Below are 14,809 nucleotides of genomic sequence, written 5' to 3'. Positions count from 1 at the left end.
ACACACACATATATATACATGACTCCATCATCTCCTGCTTCTTCACAACACACATATATATACATGACTCCATCATCTCCTGCTTCTTCACAACACACACATATATATACATGACTCCATCATCTCCTGCTTCTTCACAACACACACATATATATACATGACTCCATCATCTCCTGCTTCTTCACAACACACACATATATATACATGACTCCATCATCTCCTGCTTCTTCACAACACACACACATATACATGACTCCATCATCTCCTGCTTCTTCACAACACACATATATATACATGACTCCATCATCTCCTGCTTCTTCACAACACACACATATATATACATGACTCCATCATCTCCTGCTTCTTCACAACACACACATATATACATGACTCCATCATCTCCTGCTTCTTCACAACACACACATATATACATGACTCCATCATCTCCTGCTTCTTCACAACACACACATATATACATGACTCCATCATCTCCTGCTTCTTCACAACACACATAGAGCGAGGTTCAAAAGAACCATGCATGAATAAACTAGCAGAGTGTCTCGTGGCAGATAATTAAAGAGTGACTTTTTATAGGACTGCAGTGCAAAAAGATGAAAGTCATGGTTGAAAAAGGTATTATTTCTTACTATATCAGATGCAGCTGCCTATTTGAAGTATTATTTACTAGGGGTGTCATGACCCAGTATGGACCACTCCCCTGTGACCTGCATGGAGGTCTCCTACAATCCTCTGCTGGCCCCTAGTGGACTGGACCTCACATGACCATGAATACTTTGATGTGGGTTCAGACCAGTGATGTCATTGTGCTGGTGCAGCCCTTCCAGGCAGCTGGCATTAAAGAGGAAGTGCACCTTTTATGGAATTGTGCTATTGTTGACAATCAGTATGAGAGACAAGAACACATATGTCTTTTTTAGAGGGGGGGGTTAAAGATGAGTTGACCGTTGTAGCCTTCAAAACCCTCCTGCAAGTATATATATCATGTAGTAACAGACACCTTCATAACAATATGTAATATGTACAATATACACACTGCAAGTATATATATCATGTAGTAACAGACACCTTCATAACAATATGTAATATGTACAATATACACACTGCAAGTATATATATAATGTAGTAACAGACACCTTCATAACAATATGTAATATGTACAATATACACACTGCAAGTATATATATAATGTAGTAACAGACACCTTCATAACAATATGTAATATGTACAATATACACACTGCAAGTATATATATAATGTAGTAACAGACACCTTCATAACAATATGTAATATGTACAATATACACACTGCAAGTATATATATAATGTAGTAACAGACACCTTCATAACAATATGTAACATGTACAATATACACACTGCAAGTATATATATCATGTAGTAACAGACACCTTCATAACAATATGTAATATGTACAATATACACACTGCAAGTATATATATAATGTAGTAACAGACACCTTCATAACAATATGTAATATGTACAATATACACACTGCAAGTATATATATCATGTAGTAACAGACACCTTCATAACAATATGTAATATGTACAATATACACACTGCAAGTATATATATAATGTAGTAACAGACACCTTCATAACAATATGTAATATGTACAATATACACACTGCAAGTATATATATAATGTAGTAACAGACACCTTCATAACAATATGTAATATGTACAATATACACACTGCAAGTATATATATAATGTAGTAACAGACACCTTCATAACAATATGTAATATGTACAATATACACACTGCAAGTATATATATATAATGTAGTAACAGACACCTTCATAACAATATGTAATATGTACAATATACACACTGTCCCTGCCTGGATGAAGGTGAGGGTGTGGTTTGGGTCACAACTAAATCCTGGACTGTCCCTGCCTGGATGAAGGTGAGGGTGTGGTTTGGGTCACAACTAAATCCTGGACTGTCCCTGCCTGGATGAAAGAGGTCACCACAGATCTTTGTGTCCAACATGTTGATCAACGAGAGGCTGCATCGTCATGGCGACTGTGGAGATTGTACACCTGGGTGGTGGCCAGTCAGTTGGCACCAGCGCCGAAGTGGGAGGAGCCTTGAAAATATCAGGGTAGGAGGACGGAAATATCACAGCAGTGACACTTCCTGTGACACTTCCTGTGACACTTCCTGTTTGTGTGTCACCACATGCCATCTGTTCTCTCAACCTGACACTTCCCTTTCTGACTCTCTGTGTGTGTGTGTGTGTGTGTGTGTGTGTGTGTGTGTGTGTGTGTGTGTGTGTGTGTGTGTGTGTGCCTCACCCAAGCGAGTGCCATTGCGTGGTATGGCCATGAAGGAGCCCAGGGTGCCAGTGATGAGCGTGACAGAGTGAGGTCGTCGCAGTGGAGTCTTCTTGAAGGACACTGATGCAGTGTACTGCTGCAGGAAGGACTGCATGCTGTGGGAGGAGGCGGGGCCAACATTCCTCATGAAAGGTTCTAGAAGGACACAAACATACATTTAGTCATGCTGTGTCCCACATCATGGAACACCTCACTGCAGAGAGTGGAGGGCCCCTGTAATCAGTGGATGGCCCCTATAATGAGAGTGGACGGCCCCTATTATGAGACTGGAGGGCCCTATAATGAGAGTGGAGGGCCCCTATAATGAGAGTGGAGGGCCCTATAATGAGAGTGGAGGGCCCTATAATGACAGTGGACGGCCCCTATTATGAGACTGGAGGGCCCCTATAATGAGAGTGGAGGGCCCCTATAATGAGAGTGGAGGGCCCTATAATGAGAGTGGAGGGCCCTATAATGACAGTGGAAGGCCCCTATAATGACAGTGGAGGGCCCTATAATGAGAGTGGAGGGCCCCTATTATGCGACTGGAGGGCCCCTATAATGAGAGTGGAGGGCCCTATAATGAGAGTGGAGGGCCCTATAATGAGAGTAGAGGGCCCCTATAATGAGAGTGGAGGGCCCCTATAATGAGAGTGGAGGGCCCTATAATGAGAGTGGAGGGCCCCTATAATGAGAGTGGAGGGCCCTACAATGACAGTGGAGGGCCCCTATAATGAGAGTGGAGGGCCCCTATAATGAGAGTGGAGGGCCCTATAATGACCCTATATAACACCCCTGTCATAGGACTAAACAGAAGATGTATACAGACACCTTCATACGACTAAACAGAAGATGTATACAGACACCTTCATACGACTAAACAGAAGATGTATACAGACACCTTCATACGACTAAACAGAAGACGTATACAGACACCTTCATACGACTAAACAGAAGATGTATACAGACACCTTCATACGACTAAACAGAAGATGTATACAGACACCTTCATACGACTAAACAGAAGACGTATACAGACACCTTCATATGACTAAACAGAAGATGTATACAGACACCTTCATATGACTAAACAGAAGATGTATACAGACACCTTCATAGGACTAAACAGAAGATGTATACAGACACCTTCATAGGACTAAACAGAAGATGTATACAGACACCTTCATACGACTAAACAGAAGATGTATACAGACACCTTCATACGACTAAACAGAAGACGTATACAGACACCTTCATATGACTAAACAGAAGATGTATACAGACACCTTCATATGACTAAACAGAAGATGTATACAGACACCTTCATAGGACTAAACAGAAGATGTATACAGACACCTTCATAGGACTAAACAGAAGATGTATACAGACACCTTCATACGACTAAACAGAAGATGTATACAGACACCTTCATACGACTAAACAGAAGACGTATACAGACACCTTCATATGACTAAACAGAAGATGTATACAGACACCTTCATATGACTAAACAGAAGATGTATACAGACACCTTCATAGGACTAAACAGAAGATGTATACAGACACCTTCATAGGACTAAACAGAAGATGTATACAGACACCTTCATACGACTAAACAGAAGATGTATACAGACACCTTCATAGGACTAAACAGAAGATGTATACAGACACCTTCATATGACTAAACAGAAGATGTATACAGACACCTTCATACGACTAAACAGAAGATGTATACAGACACCTTCATACGACTAAACAGAAGACGTATACAGACACCTTCATATGACTAAACAGAAGATGTATACAGACACCTTCATATGACTAAACAGAAGATGTATACAGACACCTTCATAGGACTAAACAGAAGATGTATACAGACACCTTCATAGGACTAAACAGAAGATGTATACAGACACCTTCATACGACTAAACAGAAGACGTATACAGACACCTTCATACGACTAAACAGAAGATGTATACAGACACCTTCATATGACTAAACAGAAGATGTATACAGACACCTTCATATGACTAAACAGAAGATGTATACAGACACCTTCATAGGACTAAACAGAAGATGTATACAGACACCTTCATACGACTAAACAGAAGATGTATACAGACACCTTCATACAACTAAACAGAAGATGTATACAGACACCTTCATATGACTAAACAGAAGATGTATACAGACACCTTCATATGACTAAACAGAAGATGTATACAGACACCTTCATATGACTAAACAGAAGATGTATACAGACACCTTCATACGACTAAACAGAAGATGTATACAGACACCTTCATATGACTAAACAGAAGATGTATACAGACACCTTCATACGACTAAACAGAAGATGTATACAGACACCTTCATATGACTAAACAGAAGATGTATACAGACACCTTCATACGACTAAACAGAAGATGTATACAGACACCTTCATACAACTAAACAGAAGATGTATACAGACACCTTCATATGACTAAACAGAAGATGTATACATACACCTTCATATGACTAAACAGAAGATGTATACAGACACCTTCATATGACTAAACAGAAGATGTATACAGACACCTTCATACGACTAAACAGAAGATGTATACAGACACCTTCATACGACTAAACAGAAGATGTATACAGACACCTTCATACGACTAAACAGAAGATGTATACAGACACCTTCATATGACTAAACAGAAGATGTATACAGACACCTTCATAGGACTAAACCAGGGGTCGGCAACCCAAAATGTTGAAAGAGCCATATTGGACCAAAAATACAAAAACAAATCTGTCTGGAGCCGCAAAAAATTAAAAGCCATATTACATGTGTCATGAGATATAAATGTAATTAAGATGACTTAAAGGAAACTAAATGAGCTCAAGTATAGCTACAAATGAGGCATAATGATGCAATATGTACATATAGCTAGCCTAAATAGCATGTTAGCATCGATTAGCTTGCAGTCACGCAGTGACCAAATATGTCTGATTAGCACTCCACACAAGTCAATAACATCAACAAAACTCACCTTTGTGCACTCATGCCCAACGTTAAAAGTGTGGTGGACAAAATGAGACAGAAAAAGTGGCATAAAACACGTCCTAGAAAGTCGGACAAAGTTATACATGGAAACAAACTATACGGCGAGTTCAAGGACCGCCAAAATTAGTAGGACAAAACGGCGCTCGCCAAATACTCGAATCAGTGAAGCATGTTTAATATAAACAGTGTGATTTATAACAATTAGGGAGGTTTGTGTCATGTTTGTCCTCCCACAGAAAACATTCTGAAACAAAAAAATTGATTTTTTTCCCCTCATCTTTTTCCATTCTTCATACATTTTTGAAAAATCTCCAGAGAGCCACTAGGGCGGCGCTAAAGAGCCGCATGCGGCTCTAGAGCCGCGGGTTGCCGACCCCCGGACTAAACAGAAGATGTATACAGACACCTTCATACGACTAAACAGAAGATGTATACAGACACCTTCATACGACTAAACAGAAGATGTATACAGACACCTTCATACGACTAAACAGAAGATGTATACAGACACCTTCATACGACTAAACAGAAGATGTATACAGACACCTTCATACGACTAAACAGAAGATGTATACAGACACCTTCATATGACTAAACAGAAGATGTATACAGACACCTTCATACGACTAAACAGAAGATGTATACAGACACCTTCATACGACTAAACAGAAGATGTATACAGACACCTTCATACGACTAAACAGAAGATGTATACAGACACCTTCATACGACTAAACAGAAGATGTATACAGACACCTTCATACGACTAAACAGAAGATGTATACAGACACCTTCATACGACTAAACAGAAGATGTATACAGACACCTTCATATGACTAAACAGAAGATGTATACAGACACCATAGGACTAAACAGAAGATGTATACAGACACCTTCATAGGACTAAACAGAAGATGTATACAGACACCTTCATACGACTAAACAGAAGATGTATACAGACACCTTCATAGGACTAAACAGAAGACGTATACAGACACCTTCATACGACTAAACAGAAGATGTATACAGACACCTTCATATGACTAAACAGAAGATGTATACAGACACCTTCATATGACTAAACAGAAGATGTATACAGACACCTTCATAGGACTAAACAGAAGATGTATACAGACACCTTCATACGACTAAACAGAAGATGTATACAGACACCTTCATACAACTAAACAGAAGATGTATACAGACACCTTCATATGACTAAACAGAAGATGTATACAGACACCTTCATATGACTAAACAGAAGATGTATACAGACACCTTCATATGACTAAACAGAAGATGTATACAGACACCTTCATACGACTAAACAGAAGATGTATACAGACACCTTCATACAACTAAACAGAAGATGTATACAGACACCTTCATATGACTAAACAGAAGATGTATACAGACACCTTCATACGACTAAACAGAAGATGTATACAGACACCTTCATACAACTAAACAGAAGATGTATACAGACACCTTCATATGACTAAACAGAAGATGTATACAGACACCTTCATATGACTAAACAGAAGATGTATACAGACACCTTCATATGACTAAACAGAAGATGTATACAGACACCTTCATACGACTAAACAGAAGATGTATACAGACACCTTCATACAACTAAACAGAAGATGTATACAGACACCTTCATATGACTAAACAGAAGATGTATACATACACCTTCATATGACTAAACAGAAGATGTATACAGACACCTTCATATGACTAAACAGAAGATGTATACAGACACCTTCATATGACTAAACAGAAGATGTATACAGACACCTTCATAGGACTAAACAGAAGATGTATACAGACACCTTCATACGACTAAACAGAAGATGTATACAGACACCTTCATATGACTAAACAGAAGATGTATACAGACACCTTCATATGACTAAACAGAAGATGTATACAGACACCTTCATACGACTAAACAGAAGATGTATACAGACACCTTCATATGACTAAACAGAAGATGTATACAGACACCTTCATATGACTAAACAGAAGATGTATACAGACACCTTCATAGGACTAAACAGAAGATGTATACAGACACCTTCATAGGACTAAACAGAAGATGTATACAGACACCTTCATAGGACTAAACAGAAGATGTATACAGACACCTTCATACGACTAAACAGAAGATGTATACAGACACCTTCATACGACTAAACAGAAGATGTATACAGACACCTTCATACGACTAAACAGAAGACGTATACAGACACCTTCATAGGACTAAACAGAAGATGTATACAGACACCTTCATATGACTAAACAGAAGATGTATACAGACACCTTCATACGACTAAACAGAAGATGTATACAGACACCTTCATATGACTAAACAGAAGATGTATACAGACACCTTCATATGACTAAACAGAAGATGTATACAGACACCTTCATAGGACTAAACAGAAGATGTATACAGACACCTTCATAGGACTAAACAGAAGATGTATACAGACACCTTCATAGGACTAAACAGAAGATGTATACAGACACCTTCATACGACTAAACAGAAGATGTATACAGACACCTTCATACGACTAAACAGAAGATGTATACAGACACCTTCATACGACCATGCAGGTGTGTAAACTCAGTCTGACCTTCTCACCTAAAGTGTGTGTTTCTGCTCTTCCTCCTCTGTGACATACAGTAACTCCATCAGGCACTTAGTGGCTTTCATTCCCACTACATAATACTTCAAAGACCTCAGAGAGTGACTACAAGAGACTAAAAATAGTTTGTTTGGTCAACATGCTCATTTATGCAGCAGCACAACCAACAATACATTTACATATCATTCATCCCAATTCTAAATCCATTTAGAATTGTAATTTTATCTCATTTAATATTTTATACATTTCAAAAATCTATTAAAAAAAATCTAAAAACACTTTTTAAAAATAAGAATAAATCTAAAAACATTTTTGTAGGTTATCTTCATGCAGCCGGAAGGAGTTTTTCCAACAAGTAACTTCTTTCAAAAAAAAAAGTTTCATTATCATTCTGTAAATTCACGGACTATAAGCCACTATTTCTTTCCCTACGCCTTAAACCCTGTGGCTTATAAAACAGTGTGGCTGATTTATAGATTTTTCTCCGCTGACGGCCATAATGCAAATAGTTTTTGAAAAAACAAACAAGCAAAAGACACTGAATAGGTGTGTTATTGTTCGTGCTAAGGCGCCATCCTTTGGAAAAGTTGGCTCTCCGCAGGTGCTGCAGTGTCCTTCCATTTAGAGGTTTCAACCGGAAGTACAATTGCCGTCCTGACGTCCGGCGTTCATAGCGTTTGTAAGTTTTACAATATAACTAAAACAATTCTTACTACTCAAGTGTGATGTCTGTAGGAGTGTTTTCATGCATATTTACATGTGCTATCGTAATGTAATCAAGCTAGCGTTGTTAGCATGAGCTAATATGCTAACACATTTACGAGTGTCTGTGTTAGTATTATTAACTTACATTCTTTTTGTATTGTTTCACTTTCACTAATTCCTCAGTAAATTCACCAAAACGTCAGCATGGAGTTATTGAGTCTGTTTAGCTGATTGGAGAGCTAGCTTGCGCAGCTAGTGGCTCCATGACCATGACTGACGTTTTGTTTGATCAGCCGTTTTACTGCCGTGTTACAGACACTGTTTGGAAACAATTAAGTTATGTAAATAAACATTTACAAAATATTTCTGTGTAAATAACTCATTTCACAACAAATATATCTGCCACTTATAGTCCACTGCAGCTAATATATGGAAACATTTGTATTTCCCTAAAATTGAGTGGGTGTGGCTTATATCCCGGTATCCATCCATCCGTTTTCTACCGCTTGTCCCTTTTTGGGGTCGCTGGAGCCTATCTCAGCTGCATTCGGGCAGAAGGCGGGGTACACCCTGGACAAGTCGCCACCTCATCGCAGGGCCAACACAGATAGACAGACAACATTCACACACTCGGGCCCATTTAGTGTTGCCAATCAACCTATCCCCAGGTGCATGTCTTTGGAGGTGGGAGGGGCCTATCCCCAGGTGCATGTCTTTGGAGGTGGGAGGGGCCTATCCCCAGGTGCATGTCTTTGGAGGTGGGAGGGGCCTATCCCCGGGTGCATGTCTTTGGAGGTGGGAGGGGCCTATCCCCAGGTGCATGTCTTTGGAGGTGGGAGGGGCCTATCCCCAGGTGCATGTCTTTGGAGGTGGGAGGGGCCTATCCCCAGGTGCATGTCTTTGGAGGTGGGAGGGGCCTATCCCCAGGTGCATGTCTTTGGAGGTGGGAGGGGCCTATCCCCAGGTGCATGTCTTTGGAGGTGGGAGGGGCCTATCCCCAGGTGCATGTCTTTGGAGTGGGAGGAGCCTATCCCCAGGTGCATGTCTTTGGAGGTGGGAGGGGCCTATCCCCAGGTGCATGTCTTTGGAGGTGGGAGGGACTACTCAGGACCTTCGTATTGTGAGGCAGATGCACTAACCCCTCTGCCACCGTGCTGCCCATATATCCCGGTATAGTCAGGAAAATGTGCTAAATATTGTATTTTTCGGACTATAAGTCACTCCGGAGTATAAGTCACACCGGCCGAAAAAAGGAAAAAACCATATATAAGTCGCATATATTTGATAAAAGCCAACAGCAAGAATATACATTTCAAATGTGTAAAGAATAGTGAACAACAGGCTGAATAAGTGTACGTTATATGAGGCATAAATAACCAACTGCTATGTTAACGTAACATATTATGGTAAGAGTCATTCAAATAACTATAACATATAGAACATGCTATACGTTTACTGTCACTCCTAATGGCTAAATCCCATGAAATCTTATACGTCTAGTCTCTTACGTGAATGACATCAATAATATTATTGGACATTTGATGCTAATGTGTTCATCATTTCACACATAAGTTCCTCCGGAGTATATGTCGCAAAAAAATTGTGACTTATAATGCGAAGAATCCGGTACATGTTGATTGAGTGTTGCATTGAGTGTAATATGAAGGAGGACACAACAATCCCTGGTATCAGCAGCAAGTCCATCAAACACTAACCATTGTCCTTGGTGCCGCCATCCTCCATGGTCATCTGCTCGGCCAGCTCTGAAAGAGACTCGTCTACGCTGTGGCTGGAGCGCAGCGTCAATGACAGACGCTTCTTCATCCTCTTCATCTTCTCCATGGCCGCCTGCAAGAACACAGCCTGGGTCAGCCTTGGCCCGAGGACAGTTGGACAAGTGTTGTCATGAAGGAAGTGCGGCTAATATTCACACGCAGCAACTATGAAGACAGCAGGAATAAAAGATGAAACTGGGATACTTTCACTGTTGCACCACAAAGAGGAGATGAAAAGTCATTAGAGAGCAGAGCAGTGTGTTGATGCAGGAAACACACTGCTGGATGCTCATTGTGCTGCTCTGGCAGCCAGCGCCCCGTCATGTGTGTGTGTGTGTGTCTGTGTGTGTGTGCGTGTGTGTGCAGAGGTGTGAGTGTGTGAGTGTGTGTGTGCAGAGGTGTGAGTGTGTGAGTGTGTGTGTGCAGAGGTGTGAGTGTGTGTGTGTGTGTGTGTCTGTGTGTGTGTGTGCAGAGGTGTGTGTGTGTGTGTGTGTGTGTGTGCAGAGGTGTGTGTGTGTGTGTGTGTGTGTGTGTGTGTGTGTGTGTGTGTGTGTGTGTGTGTGTGTGTGTGTGTGCAGAGGTGTGAGTGAAGGAAACACGGTGAGGAAACAGATGCAGAAATGTCCCACTGAACCTCAGCACCACACAAATTGACCCCTGTGTCATCTCTTTCCTCCACTCTTGACCTTTGACCCCCTCTCATGACACATCCCCTTCAGCATCCATGTTGCTTACAAGTGAATGAAGACAACACATGATGTAAGTGTCTATATTAGCCTACTATCAAAATGACTTTAAAAGTCTTATATAAGTGTTATAATGAAGACAACACATGATGTAAGTGTCTATATTAGCTATATTAGCCTACTATCAAAATGACTTTAAAAGTCTTATATAAGTGTTATAATGAAGACAACACATGATGTAAGTGTCTATATTAGCTATATTAGCCTACTATCAAAATGACTTTAAAAGTCTTATATAAGTGTTATAATGAAGACAACACATGATATAAGTGTCTATATTAGCTATATTAGCCTACTATCAAAATGACTTTAAAAGTCTTATATAAGTGTTATAATGAAGACAACACATGATGTAAGTGTCTATATTAGCTATATTAGCCTACTATCAAACTGACTTTAAAAGTCTTATATAAGTGTTATAATGAAGACAACACATGATGTAAGTGTCTATATTAGCTATATTAGCCTACTATCAAAATGACTTTAAAAGTCTTATATAAGTGTTCTAATGAAGACAACACATGATGCAAGTGTCTATATTAGCCTACTATCAAAATGACTTTAAAAGTCTTATATAAGTGTTATAATGAAGACAACACATGATGCAAGTGTCTATATTAGCCTACTATCAAAATGACTTTAAAAGTCTTATATAAGTGTTATAATGAAGACAACACATGATGTAAGTGTCTATATTAGCTATATTAGCCTACTATCAAAATGACTTTAAAAGTCTTATATAAGTGTTATAATGAAGACAACACATGATGTAAGTGTCTATATTAGCTATATTAGCCTACTATCAAAATGACTTTAAAAGTCTTATATAAGTGTTATAATGAAGACAACACATGATATAAGTGTCTATATTAGCTATATTAGCCTACTATCAAAATGACTTTAAAAGTCTTATATAAGTGTTATAATGAAGACAACACATGATGTAAGTGTCTATATTAGCTATATTAGCCTACTATCAAACTGACTTTAAAAGTCTTATATAAGTGTTATAATGAAGACAACACATGATGTAAGTGTCTATATTAGCTATATTAGCCTACTATCAAAATGACTTTAAAAGTCTTATATAAGTGTTCTAATGAAGACAACACATGATGCAAGTGTCTATATTAGCCTACTATCAAAATGACTTTAAAAGTCTTATATAAGTGTTATAATGAAGACAACACATGATGCAAGTGTCTATATTAGCCTACTATCAAAATGACTTTAAAAGTCTTATATAAGTGTTATAATGAAGACAACACATGATGTAAGTGTCTATATTAGCTATATTAGCCTACTATCAAAATGACTTTAAAAGTCTTATATAAGTGTTATAATGAAGACAACACATGATATAAGTGTCTATATTAGCTATATTAGCCTACTATCAAAATGACTTTAAAAGTCTTATATAAGTGTTATAATGAAGACAACACATGATGTAAGTGTCTATATTAGCTATATTAGCCTACTATCAAACTGACTTTAAAAGTCTTATATAAGTGTTATAATGAAGACAACACATGATGTAAGTGTCTATATTAGCTATATTAGCCTACTATCAAAATGACTTTAAAAGTCTTATATAAGTGTTCTAATGAAGACAACACATGATGCAAGTGTCTATATTAGCCTACTATCAAAATGACTTTAAAAGTCTTATATAAGTGTTATAATGAAGACAACACATGATGCAAGTGTCTATATTAGCCTACTATCAAAATGACTTTAAAAGTCTTATATAAGTGTTATAATGAAGACAACACATGATGTAAGTGTCTATATTAGCTATATTAGCCTACTATCAAAATGACTTTAAAAGTCTTATATAAGTGTTATAATGAAGACAACACATGATATAAGTGTCTATATTAGCTATATTAGCCTACTATCAAAATGACTTTAAAAGTCTTATATAAGTGTTATAATGAAGACAACACATGATGTAAGTGTCTATATTAGCTATATTAGCCTACTATCAAACTGACTTTAAAAGTCTTATATAAGTGTTATAATGAAGACAACACATGATGTAAGTGTCTATATTAGCTATATTAGCCTACTATCAAAATGACTTTAAAAGTCTTATATAAGTGTTCTAATGAAGACAACACATGATGCAAGTGTCTATATTAGCCTACTATCAAAATGACTTTAAAAGTCTTATATAAGTGTTATAATGAAGACAACACATGATGCAAGTGTCTATATTAGCCTACTATCAAAATGACTTTAAAAGTCTTATATAAGTGTTATAATGAAGACAACACATGATGTAAGTGTCTATATTAGCTATATTAGCCTACTATCAAAATGACTTTAAAAGTCTTATATAAGTGTTATAATGAAGACAACACATGATATAAGTGTCTATATTAGCTATATTAGCCTACTATCAAAATGACTTTAAAAGTCTTATATAAGTGTTATAATGAAGACAACACATGATGTAAGTGTCTATATTAGCTATATTAGCCTACTATCAAACTGACTTTAAAAGTCTTATATAAGTGTTATAATGAAGACAACACATGATGTAAGTGTCTATATTAGCTATATTAGCCTACTATCAAAATGACTTTAAAAGTCTTATATAAGTGTTCTAATGAAGACAACACATGATGCAAGTGTCTATATTAGCCTACTATCAAAATGACTTTAAAAGTCTTATATAAGTGTTATAATGAAGACAACACATGATGCAAGTGTCTATATTAGCCTACTATCAAAATGACTTTAAAAGTCTTATATAAGTGTTATAATGAAGACAACACATGATGCAAGTGTCTATATTAGCCTACTATCAAAATGACTTTAAAAGTCTTATATAAGTGTTATAATGAAGACAACACATGATGTAAGTGTCTATATTAGCTATATTAGCCTACTATCAAAATGACTTTAAAAGTCTTATATAAGTGTTATAATGAAGACAACACATGATATAAGTGTCTATATTAGCTATATTAGCCTACTATCAAAATGACTTTAAAAGTCTTATATAAGTGTTATAATGAAGACAACACATGATGTAAGTGTCTATATTAGCTATATTAGCCTACTATCAAACTGACTTTAAAAGTCTTATATAAGTGTTATAATGAAGACAACACATGATGTAAGTGTCTATATTAGCTATATTAGCCTACTATCAAAATGACTTTAAAAGTCTTATATAAGTGTTCTAATGAAGACAACACATGATGCAAGTGTCTATATTAGCCTACTATCAAAATGACTTTAAAAGTCTTATATAAGTGTTATAATGAAGACAACACATGATGCAAGTGTCTATATTAGCCTACTATCAAAATGACTTTAAAAGTCTTATATAAGCTGTTATAATGAAGACAACACATGATGCAAGTGTCTATATTAGCCTACTATCAAAATGACTTTAAAAGTCTTATATAAGTGTTATAATGAAGACAACACATGATGTAAGTGTCTATATTAGCTATATTAGCCTACTATCAAAATGACTTTAAAAGTCTTATATAAGTGTTA

The 14,809-nt window shown here is 37.3% G+C and overlaps 1 protein-coding gene across 1 annotated transcript in view; it reads right to left on the bottom strand.

Annotated features, from left to right (window-relative positions):
• Positions 1 to 2,098: 2,098 nt before the first annotated feature.
• The window catches only part of LOC133661319 (cyclin-dependent kinase 17-like), a 43,970-nt gene continuing 31,259 nt past the window's right edge, over positions 2,099 to 14,809 (bottom strand). Inside the window, exons 2-4 of the mRNA XM_062064444.1 lie at positions 10,491 to 10,623; positions 2,339 to 2,515; positions 2,099 to 2,130 (exon numbers count right to left, since the gene is read on the bottom strand). Of these exons, the coding sequence (XP_061920428.1) occupies positions 2,099 to 2,130; positions 2,339 to 2,515; positions 10,491 to 10,617 (336 nt within the window). The 5' untranslated portion in view covers positions 10,618 to 10,623. The remainder of the gene's footprint in view (positions 2,131 to 2,338; positions 2,516 to 10,490; positions 10,624 to 14,809) is intronic.

This window comes from Entelurus aequoreus, linkage group LG12 (assembly GCF_033978785.1).
Source record: "Entelurus aequoreus isolate RoL-2023_Sb linkage group LG12, RoL_Eaeq_v1.1, whole genome shotgun sequence".
In the NCBI taxonomy this organism is placed as follows: domain Eukaryota; kingdom Metazoa; phylum Chordata; class Actinopteri; order Syngnathiformes; family Syngnathidae; genus Entelurus; species Entelurus aequoreus.
Note: the sequence above shows the minus strand (reverse complement) of the source record. Positions and strands in the feature narration are given on the sequence as shown.